General features: G+C 38.8%; 1 protein-coding gene across 1 annotated transcript; it reads left to right on the plus strand.

Moving 5' to 3' along the window:
- Window positions 1–313: 313 nt before the first annotated feature.
- On the plus strand, window positions 314–12128 carry LOC310988110 (deoxynucleoside triphosphate triphosphohydrolase SAMHD1-like; the record flags this gene model as incomplete). The annotated part of the gene is made up of 18 exons (XM_083974624.1): window positions 314–416; window positions 588–657; window positions 904–937; window positions 1298–1458; window positions 1684–1799; window positions 2048–2118; window positions 2471–2620; window positions 2720–2829; window positions 2991–3114; window positions 3226–3317; window positions 3475–3587; window positions 3851–3987; window positions 4443–4514; window positions 4654–4761; window positions 4868–5005; window positions 10280–10380; window positions 10536–10596; window positions 12054–12128. The coding sequence occupies 18 exons, from the start codon at window positions 314–316 to the stop codon at window positions 12126–12128; spliced, it is 1836 nt and encodes a 611-aa protein (XP_083830750.1).
- Window positions 12129–12442: the final 314 nt, after the last annotated feature.

Below are 12442 nucleotides of genomic sequence, written 5' to 3' on the forward strand. Positions count from 1 at the left end.
ACTACACAGACTGTAAATCATATCTGCCAGTACACTAACTTTTTATGCCAGCTGGATGACTGGTGTCATTTCACTTCACTTTTGTAGGTTGATTTTTCTGAAATCTTTCTGAAATAGATAGATAGATTATTAGAGGAGTGACCAGCCTATTACATGTGGCTGAGGCAATAAAACTGGTCTGTCCTCATAAACTGTGTTAAGCAAACATCATATGACATTATTGTTGGTGTAACTACAGTATCCTGCATTATCAGCCGTGGAAGACAAACACAGAAAACGTCCTACGCAAGAAACATCCTCTGACAGCAACAAAATGGCAAAGCCAACACTGACTCTGGAGCTGCCACCAGACTACGAGGGATGGGAAGAGGAGAAATGGTGTCAGTTCCTGGAAAAATGGCACAAAACAGTTAAAGGTTGGTTTTCTCGTTACTGTTACACCTCTTGGCCTTAAGAATTTAGCCAGTTGACAGCTGCTTTAACACAGGACATTCCTTCTGCTTATGTGATGTGGAGAATGAAATATGAATGAATATCAAGATTATAGGACCACTGTTAACTCTTTCCTTCTTTACTCCTTTACACAGAGAAAAAGATCACTGTTGCCAGGCTGAAAGATCCAACAAATCCTCCTGTGCAAGAAGGACTGCGTATGAGGTGAGTGTCTCCCCTTGTCAATCCAGACTGTGTCTACAAAATTGTAACACTGTAACAAAGATGAATAGAAAGAATATTTGTTAAAAAACAAAACAACAACAACTTTGAAGTGGAAGTACTAAGTGGAAGTGCAGCAATGTGCTTATATACAGTATATGACTGATTAACCATCATCACTTCTCCCCTTGTTCCTCTTTGTTTTATTTTTTTCCATTTTGTGACATGGTGACTGAAAATCCTGTACAGTATCTTCAAGCAACAGATCAAAGTTGAAGGCAAGGTAACATAAAACGCACCTGATCAGACATCATTCACATTCAGAGCTGGTGAAACTTTACAAAAACATACAGACAGGAAGGACGCTCTAAACTACACGGAGGACAACAGAAGTATATTCAGGGGTGACAAAAAGTGACGATCCAAAGTGGGCCACATTTCTTCAATGTTTGTAGTTTTCAGTAAATATAAAATACACAGTGATACGGCAACAGGTGTGCCCATGACAGGTACATACTTTTTGTACCAAAGTCTACAGTAGTTCACTGAACTCTCCGGATGACACAATGCAGCTGTTTAAGTAGTTCACTTTTGGACATATGACTGTATGTCTTCAACTTTTTTATTCTATTGTTTCTCCAAGGTGTTTAATGATCCCATCCACGGCCATGTGGAGTTACATCCACTTCTGGTCAAAATCATAAACACACCTCAGTTTGACAGACTGCGACACATCAAACAGCTTGGGGCGGCCTACTATGTTTTCCCTGGAGCCTGCCACAACCGCTTTGAACACTCGATTGGGTATGTCTGTGTGTTTTCAAACAGTTTGAAGTTGATGAGGAGCAATGATTATTTTTCGCATGATACTGATCTTCCACAGATCTTCAGTACGTAACATACATTTGCCCATTTCTTCTATGTTCTTTATGCATTGCTGTATCATAGAGGGCATGAACTACTCTTTTATGTTAAATCCACTCTCAAGACCCTTTTTCTTTCTTGTGTGTGCTGTTTATGGTCTAACAGGGTGGCATACTTGGCAGGACAATTTGCACAAGGTTTGAAAACAAAGCAGCCTAAACTCTGCATCACTGACCGAGACGTCCTTTGTGTGGAAATTGCAGGTCTTTGCCATGACCTGGGTGAGTGACACACACTTTTAAATGAATAATAACTTTAACTTAACTTAACTTAAACTTATAACTTTTATATTGTAATTAACACTACATATCAAAAGCAAATGAGAACAGGAAGGTCAGATTTAATTATCAAAAAAGGAAAGTTAGAAGTAAACACCTTCCTCTTCCAGTGGACTATTTCAAATAAAACATGTCAGACAAGATAAACTCACTAATGTCTCAATTCACATGATTATTTTATTGCATAATAGGACATGGCCCGTTTTCACATCTGTTTGATGGAATGTTCATCAACAAAGCACTTCCAGATAAAAAGTGGAAGGTAAGAAACAGTTTCACTATTTCTGTTGTCTGTAAAACATAACCTAAAAAATAAAGGAAAAGTAAAAAACTAAAAAAAAAAAAAAATCACAGAGGAGCTACGCTCAAGAACCTAATCAGTGAGATGTAAACGTTAAATAATTAGCATGACATGTTTAGACATGAACATGTCAATGTTAGTTGTGTAGTTGGAAGGGAAACAATGTTACTAATATAATGATGACTTTACAATTACAAGATTCATGTTCTGTTTATTTTGTCATGTTTGAGAAAGTTAAACTCTTTCTATTTTAAAATGTGAACATTCACATTCTTGTACTACTATATTAATGAAATGACTTTGCATGTTGCAGCATGAGGAGAATTCTCTAAAGATGTTTGACTACATGGTTGAGAAAAACAACTTGAAGGAAGTGATGAAGCACTACGGCCTGGAGCCAGAAGAAGACATAAAAGTCATCAAGGAGATGATGATTGGAGAACCTCTGCCTACAGCAGAGCAGGTAGCTACTGTAACCTGTCAGTCTTACTGGTGTGAATGTTGTGAAGTCAGTATCACTTTCATCATTGCTACAGTAGTGTTTCATGTCACTGCTCTGTAGTCTCCACAGTGGCCAAAAAAACGTCAAGGCCTGGACATGTCCTTCCTCTATGAAATTGTGGCCAACAAAACAAATGGCATTGATGTGGACAAGTTTGACTACTTTGCCAGGTGAACTACTGCAGAAATATTCACGTTTTAATGTACAATGATGATCTGTCATTTCCCCTGAACAATTACAACAAACTCTTGACTATTTTTTCATTATGCAGCATTCACTTGGGTGATTTGGATAAATGTTTTTCTCTCCTCTCATATCCTCACTCTCTCAGGGACTGCCACCACCTGGGCATCCAGAACCACTTTGACCATCAGCGCTTCTTCCTGTTTGCCAGAGTGTGTGAGGTGGATGAAGAGAAGGGCAAGAAGAGGCACATCTGTGTTAGAGACAAGGTGGTAACATAGGACCTGCTGCATTTCTGCTTCTTTGCTTTTTTAAACTGCTGTTATTAGGGTTGGGTTAGATATTAAGATGAGTGACTAACCTATTGGCAATACTCTGAACAGGAGGTGCACAATCTGTATGAGATGTTCTATGCAAGATGCAGTTTCCACAGAAAAGCCTATCAGCACAAGACGAACAAGCTCATCGAGACCATGTAAGTACCTATGCATGTACCCTGTGTTGTAACTTACATCATTAGCATGGTCTTTTTTCTGATTAAAGTTATTTCCACTTCATCATGGTTTACTCTTTTGTATGGTCTACAGAACAATATTCTCAAAAGTCACAATATGTTGGGTGTGTTTATCCAGGATCACAGATGCCTTCTCAATAGCAGACAAATACATCAAGATTGAGGGCTCAGAGAAGATCTTCCATCTCTCCACAGCCATAGATGACATGGAGGCCTACACCAAACTGACAGGTCAGCAGACATAACTGTGCACTGACAACTCACCTGCCTGAACAATATTATAATACTGGCCCAGAGACACAAAGTACCACCAGCACAGAGAGACAGTTAGCAAGATCTATTGCTTAAGTCTGTGTTTAATAAGTAACTTTCTATAAAATGTAATTTAATGTGGTTTACACCATTGTATGTCACAATGTAACTATTTTACTGTTGAAATACTGAACTGTTCAACTAACCTGTCCTCCACCCTTTGTCACTGGTGTCTTCTGTAGATCGAGTGTTTGAAGAAATACTCTACTCTTCCTCTGATGACCTAAAAGAGGCCAAAAAGATTCTCAACAGGATCATCAGCCGAGACCTCTACAAGTGTGTGGGCAAAATTGTGACCATGAATAAGGCCATGACTAAGGTGTGCAATAATGTTTCTGCGTCCGTGTTGCATTAATGTCTATTTTACATGGTGACATGTGACTGTGGAGTGTGAATGAAAACACCGTATTTTCAAATCATATTTTTGAAAATAAATTTAAACACACCCAAATGTTATGCTCAGTCTGTCGTTGAAGTTTTTATTGTACTGTATAATACTTCACCTATCACAGCAGTCGTGCATGCTTGTGTGTGTGTGTGTGTCTGTCATGATTGTCTTGTTGAGTTTTACCACCCTAATGGCTTAAAACTGCTTTGTGAGGTCACATTAACCTTGACCTTTAATTACCCAAATCTGATCAGTTCATTCTTGAGTCCAGAAGAATCCCCCTTAAAACTAATTAACATGGACAAATTCAGGTAAACATGTTTGTTTTCAAATAGTTTCTCCAATCTTGTTCCTCTTACTTCTTGCCCTCTGTCCTCCTCTCTCAGAGGGTGAAGCAGCAATGGATCGAGAGTAGTGGTCAAATTGGCGAGCTAACAGCAGGGGACTTTGAACTTGTGGTAAGGTTTTAGCTTTAACCAGCAAATTTTTTTATGAAATCTTGTTCTCGTTTTGTTCAACATTTTTTATTTGGAAAATGTTTCTAAATCTCTGTTGTGACATCTATAAAATAAAAGCCATCTCTCACTCTTCTTTTAGGTCACTGCTCTCGATTATGGGAGTGGTGAAAATGACCCCATCAGTAGTCAAGTGCACTTCTACAGCAAGGCTGAACCTGACAAAGCAAAACTAATCCCCAGAGACCAGGTCAGAACTAAAGCAGAGACAATAAAAAAAACGAAACCTTAGCATGAGCTGTTGTGTATATTGCTCCTTTATGAAGCCTCTGCTAAGCTGCTGTTATTCTTTGCAGGTATCCAGGCTTCTCCCAGAGCACTTTTCAGAGGGGTCTGTCAGGGTTTACTTGAAGAAAAATGATGAAGAGAGTCTGAAGGCCGCAAAGGAGCACTTTCGCCAGTGGTGCGCAAATAAGAACTTTGAAATACTTCAGGTAATATCTAGAGCTGTCTGTTAAAAATAGGTTATTACGCACAGGTTAGGTTACAAGCATTAGGATAGGAATATAAGCAGGGAACATGCCATTACATGCTGTGTGTTACATCTCATCTGTATTTGGTTGTTTCATTTCATTTTTGTAAGAAAAGCTATATAACTACATCTTCATGTCAAATTTCTACCATATAAGACAAATGAAACTGCCCTCAGCTCCAGTGCAGTCTAGTGACCTGCTTCTGTTATCATGTACACAGTTGCCCATAAAGTGGTTTGCCCATTTTGTTTTCAGACACATTCCTCTTTTTTATTCCTATTATAAAGGTTAATTGTGATTTATTTTTCACAGTGGTATATCTGGAAAGGATTTTTGATCAATAGAGTTTTGAGATACATACTGTATAGGCTACACTTACTACACTCGATCAAGAACAAATTACATTGTTACAATCCTTTCATGAGAACAGGTAAAAGAAAAAAAATGTTATTCCAGCTTTATGGGCAACCATGTATTTCACCTCTCACCAGGTAAACTCTGCACTACTCTTATTAATGTCCTTGTCCGTGTTGTTTTTCTTTGCATGCAGGATGGAAAACAGGAAATCAAGGCTCGGCCAAGAAATGAAGATGAAGATATGGAAACAAACAAACACTCTGAAACTCGATAAAAAACAGTTAAGGGTGTAAATGAGGATGAATTATTACACATTGAACCCTGTTTAACATTATACACATATTTACAACATTATTTACATGCTTTGATCTTCATCATTAGCTATTTTAGACTATACGTTCTCCATCTTTAGCTGGATGTGTCACATCTAAAGTAAATCACTCCTGCCCTCATTCAAATCAGTTGTGAAACATCAGTCATGGTCATTTTAACCAAGGCAAGGCATTTCTTATTAACACTGGTGCAACAAGTCCGTTATAAAGCAAAAGACATGTAGCCAGCTGGATAAAAAAAGCATGAAGAGGACTGCAGTGTGAAATATAGAAACCAACTCATCACATGAACTAGGATTAAAAACCTGATCTCATTTGGTTTATCCAATGAGAATGCTACCAAATGGTAGCGTTTTGAATGGGTCTCTGTGTTGCCTTTATTTAATGATTGTGTCACTGAGCCTTATGCCTCACTGAATTATTTGTTTAAGCAAATAACCAGCGCAGAACAGAAGAGTATCCAAGTTGTGTCTACTTGTAAATTTAAAGGAACATTATCGCAAATCCAAATTCTTAATTCGGCCACTAGATGGAGCCAGGCGGAGCATATCAGATATAAACAAGTGGGCAGCTGTCAGAGAGAGAAAGAGCAGCCTCGTTTAGTCCCCCCCCCCCTCCTCCTCCTCCACCCTCCTCCCTCCTCCCTCACCAGACTGAATGAACGTGCAATCGCGGGAAAAAGAAAACTCGCTAGTGGAAGCGGCAGCTCTACGTCGCGCACAACCACAACAACGACAACGACAACAACAGCAACTGCAACTTCCTCCTCCTTAATAACGCTGAGAGGACAGCTGAAGAAAGACACAGGGACGTGGAGACAAAGTGTTCTACCGAGCGATTCAGTGACTGTAAGCAGCCTGACACTGCTACATTACAATTTACTGTTGCATTTTTCCGGTTTGAGGTCGGATTTGCGAGTTCCGAGTGCAATCGAACGCAGCAAGCGCCGGGCCGGTTTGGATCATAACAAAGACAAATGCTGCATTTGCCCCACGGACACTATACTGTTGGCAATTTTTTTTTTGTAAATTTAGTTATGGCTCCCCCCGACCCATCTTTTGCATATTTCAGCTTATTTTATGCTATTACTGCTGTATTTGCGATAATGCTCCTTTAAGGTAGGACAACACCCCAAACTAATATTATACAACCCAGGTTGTAGTAGATGGATTTTCCTTAAAACACTTTTGCTTTTGGTTTGGTTTATCAGAATAAAAGTGCAATGATACGGATTAAACCAAATATAGAATGACTATTAGAGTACGTAAGGTCAAACAAGGACACAGTTGATGTTCACCAGTTACAATGCTGCTGATGTTACCTGTGATGTGAGAGTAGGGGGAGCTTTATTGAATTCTGAGTGTCAGTTAAAAAAGATTTGATGTATGTAATTTCATTTATTTCATTGTGTTTTATTTGAATGAGAATATTAAAAACTGCAGTACCGCCATCTGGCTGATTTTGGTTTAGCGGCTGGTGTTTTGTCAATGTTGAGTAAAACTTTATATACTTTAGATAGCACATTTTGCCAGCATCCAGTGATGAACAGCCACTTCAGCATACATCTTGTTCGAGTTGCATCGTCGGTATGTGTTTATATGTGAATTTACTAGCATGTGCTGAGGTCTTAAGTGGCCAAATATTACATTGTATGCTTATTAGTGATGTGTTTCAAGTGTATTTCCCTTTAGTTACTATTTCTGTTAACCATGCTAGGTTTTGGTTTAGGTTTGGCGCACAGATGTAGAATTGTTTATGATTTATGTATCTGCAGAAATGTAATATTCATGATTCTATTCTTTTGTTTATTTTCCTTTTAGTTTCACACTTTACTTCAATAATAAACCTGGCACAAAAATGATTTGTTTGGAGTGGAGCGTTTAGCTGCCTGTCAATAAATGCATGGGGTGCATTGAGGACAGAATAATAGTGTGTGTGAGAGAGATACTTGATGAAACAACAAAATGCATGTTTCTGCTTTATTTTCATCAAGATAAATAGGTCATCAACAGATATTTTGGATCATAGTTTTCTTTCACTGAGGAAATTGCTACTTGCACCACATATGATAATTTGGCATTGTTGCGTCAACAAGCTTTTGCTGGGTTAGGGTTTGATGCTGTTACCTGTGATGAGTGTTGGTGGAGCTTTATTGAATTAAAAGTGCAAACACATAATGAAATAACATGAGGTAACATTGCAGATGGAAGCTTAACTATGTGTGGTTGTAGGGTGTTTCCTAATAATAGCAGTGAAGTTGTCATCTTCTGACCAAGAAATATTTAGGGTGGTGGAGTGTGTGATTCCCCAAGTACATGAAGTTGACTTGACTTGATGCAGCCAATTGAACAGGTGCATCCAGTCAATTCAACTCTTGTTGTTAAGGGCTTTTAGCATGACTTCAGTTACCCAAAAATGGTATTGGAGGCAAAATTGTACGATCTAATTAAATGGAAATACTCCGAAAATGAGTGTGCCATTAAAATTGGAAAGAAAAAAACAGATTTCTTCAAGCAGTGTCGCAGGATCCATCAAGGCTGTAATATAACACTTTTCACGAATTATCAAAATTAGGACTTGAAAACCCCCCAACCCCAGGGCTTGACTTAGAGGGGAAATAAGTCAAATGTCTGTTTTTATCACAAACAAAACAAGGAATCCAAGAATATCTGGACATACTCCATGGTTATTGTGTAAATTAAAATAAAAAACAAACCAAAGTAAACCTAGATAAACTGAAATTGTAATATTTCAAAAGAAAGCAAGATCACAATCTAAAACAATTCACTTTGGGAGAGACAACACTGAGTCACACAATGGAATACACCTACCTTGGCCTTACTATCACTGCTTCTGGATGTTTTGTTAAAGCTGTGAATGCACTGGCAGATAAAGCCTGTAGCATATTACAGCATACGAAAAGTCCTATTCAAATTAAACCGCCCAATCAAGATCTGGCTTAAGATCTTCCAAAGTATTATAGAACCAATCCTCCTATATGGAAGTGAAGTTTGGGGCCCGTTAATTAAACAAGAGCACTGGGACTCAAACCCTGTTGAAAAAGTGGCATCTTGAACTTAGAGAAGAATTATTTACCAAATTTAAAGCAGAAGTGAGTGATCCGGTCGTTTTCGCTAATGCTGCGTTCCAGGCAGGCTTTTGAAATCGTAAATTACAGCTTCAAGTCACAACTTACGACTTTGTAGCGTTCCAGGCAACCCACTCGTGTTTTTCCGACCTGTTTTACCGGTGAAAGTCACTATAACGGCCACTCGTAACTTCCGACCGGTGAACTCGTACCAGATCGAACTGGTACCACTTCACGGTCGGAAAAATACGAGTTTCCTTGAACGCACCATAACAGTCCTCGTCGCTACGTCACCACATTCACGGCGTTCCTTGGCTGCACACACAGCCCTGCATGCCGTTCTCTCTCCTCATTGGATAAAAACTGTAGGATACGATAAATGTTTTCTCTTCGGCTCAGAGCAGAGCAGAGGGACTGAGAGACCCGTGTTTCAGTCCAAACACTCTATGTAAGTGATTGCTGTCGGAAGATATAACTATTTAAGACTTATATTAACACAAATATATCACTCACTTCTGCTTTTAAAGAAAAAATCCCTGGAGTTATTGCTTCAGAAATCATTTGTTGGGTTAGGGTTTTGAGACAGATGATGTACAATATTTTGGACCAGGCTCTAAGAGGATAGACAAGGTTGTAGAAACCAGTAACCTACTGAGATGGACTCTCACTTTTCAAGGTAAGACCCCACCCCAATCTAATATTATACAACCCATGTTATAGTCGTGGAATACCTCTCCCCTGGTGTTTGAAACTTGTGATGTTATAAAAGTAACAGTTCTAAATCATTATCTATGTTGTTTTCTTAAAACACTTTGCTTTGATAGCTTTCCCATACTGCTGTGACGCATCAAAATTGCTTTGATCAGAACAAAGCCAAACATTGTTATGACTCAACCTGAAGTCAAACAAGGACACAGACAGGTTTTAATGACTCTTGTCCATTAAAATAAAGGCTTTTAATTTTTCCAAGCCAAGTGCCTGGAGTTTCATCTTTTACGCCTTAAGGACACAGACAATGTTGACCAGTTACAATGCTGCTGATGTTACCTGTGATGAGTGTGGGTGGAGCTTTATTGAATTAAAAGAGCAAACACACAATGAAATAACATCAGGTAACATTACTGATGGAAGCATAACTGTGTGTAGTTGTAGGGTGTTTCCTAATAATAGCAGTGAAGTTGTCATCTTCTGACCAAGAAATATTTAGGGTGGTGGAGTGTGTGATTCCACAGGTACAGTACATGAAGGTGACTTGTGTTGATGCAGCCAATTGAACAGGTGTGTATGCGCCATTAAAATAAAAAAAAAATTGAATATCATTGTGGGATTACTTGCAAAATTGTCACAGACATCGCCATTATTAAGAGCTGGCCCCCAGCGCCACCATAGCATATTGTATCACTCTTATTGCTACAGCAGCCAGTCTTTCATATCACTGCTGCTCTATCATCTCCACAGTGGCCGTATGAAGGTCGAGGCAAGGACAAGTCCTTCCTCTTTGAAATTGTGGCCAACAAAACAAATAGCATTGATGTGGACAAGTTTGACTACTTTGCCAGGTGAACTGCTGTAGAATTATTCACTTTATATTTTTCACTGAACAATTACAACACACTCTTGACTATTTTTGATATTATGCAGCATTCATTTGGGTGGTTTGGTAAACTCACCATGATGAGCGTTCTTCTCTCCTCTCATATCTTCACTCTCTCAGGGACTGCCACCTGGGCATCCAGAACCACTTTGACCATCACTCCTTCTTCCTGTTTGAGTGTGTGAGGTGGAGGGAAAGAAGCTAAATATGTGTGTATGTGTTAGAGACAAGGTGGTAACAGAGTTACTGCTGCATTTCTTCTTCTTTACTTTCTTAAACTGCTGGAATGCTCTTCCACATGAACTATGGTCTGCTACAGCAGTGTCCTCTTTTAAAAGCAAACTAAAAACATATATTTTTTCAGAATCCATGTACCCTTTGTTCTTTCGTTTTTCAGTTTGAAATGAAAAAAGAGCAAAGGGTACACAGATTCATGACAAAGCCTGTAATTGATTGGGTGATAATGGACAATTGGAAACCTGGTCTAATCGTCAACAAATAAATGACTAACTGTACAATACAGAACTGGTCAGAACAGCGAACAAGAGTGAATGATGCCAGCCACTTAAGCTACAAAATCAGGATCATGTTATTTTACCTCTATTGTGAGAGACAATCCATATAGTTCATTAAGAAAATTGTCCATTACAAAGCACACATGTCCATTGTCGTGTGTGCTTTGATAGAGATAGAGAAAACTCAGTTTCTACAGTAGGCTACACCGTCATAGAGCTATTAAAACGTTATTTATCCCCGAAGGGCAATTCAGTTTCTACAATAGGCTACACCGTCATAGAGCTATTCATACAACATAAATTCATAAAAACATACATGGAGATGTCAAAATGTCATAAATACAGAAATAAATAAAACAGAACACACTACACTATATAGGCTTAATATTATACACTATTATAAAAGCATATTAAGCCTGTTAACTTTGAAGCCATTTGAGGGGATTAGAGTGATCACTCTGAGAGCAATTTAAAAGGTGCTCATGCACGGATTCAGCATACAAAGGTGTATCCACAGTGGCATGGCCTGACCTCTTGCCTTCGGAGCAATACTGATGACTCTAAAGGGGCTGCACTGTATGAATAATAATAATAATAATAATGATCATAACAACAAACTTGTACCAAGACATGTAAACATGTACCAAGTGATTCGCATGAGAAGATACACAGTAAAATGAACAGGAACATATTATCTACAGTACCATGATGTATACCAAGGACTGTTGTGGGATAAAAAACATGCAGACAATTGCAGTGTGAAATATAGAAACTTACTCATCACATGGGAGAACTGGTTTATCCAAATTATGTTGTGTTTGTGTTTTGAATGAGTGTTGCTTTGCTTTCATGACTAGGCCTCATACTGTACCTTAATTAAATATTTGTTTAAGCAAATGAACAGCATAGAGCAGAGGAGGCACCAAAATTGCCTAAAGTCATTATATGTAAACTAGAAAATTTCCTTACAGACATTTTGACAGTTCCACGGGACTGGAGGACTGCTCCGCAAGGGCCCGGTGTTGTCTCCATTGTAAATTTAACTGGACTTCCAAGCGCAGTGTTTGACAGCAGCTTGAAGGAAATGTTTTTAATATTTCTCCTTCATACAATGTGGGTGCAGCAACCTGAGACCAAAGGAGCTGCTCAGTGCTGCCACAGTGTTACCCACCACCGCTACCACCACCACCACCACTAGGGGACATATTTTAACAGAGCGCCTTCTTGATAAGTCACAATACACAATAATAAATAAACAATGATGAATAAGCTTAGAGGTCTCCTGTTCTTACTTTGCATGCATAAGAGCTGAGTTAGGACAGTGATCCATGTAAGACAGAGCTACATAGGAGGAGGAAGCTGGGAGAGTTTAAATCAGGTACTGTAGTTAGTTAGTTAGTTAGTCTTTATTGTCTCCCTTGGGAGAAATTCGTCTTGGACAGACCAGAGACTCCAGGTAGTCTCCAAGGATAGACTAGACAAGGTTTCAGAAACCAGTAACTTTTTAGGACC

The sequence above is a fragment of the Trachurus trachurus genome (assembly GCF_905171665.1).
Source record: "Trachurus trachurus genome assembly, chromosome: 7".
Lineage (NCBI taxonomy): Eukaryota > Metazoa > Chordata > Actinopteri > Carangiformes > Carangidae > Trachurus > Trachurus trachurus.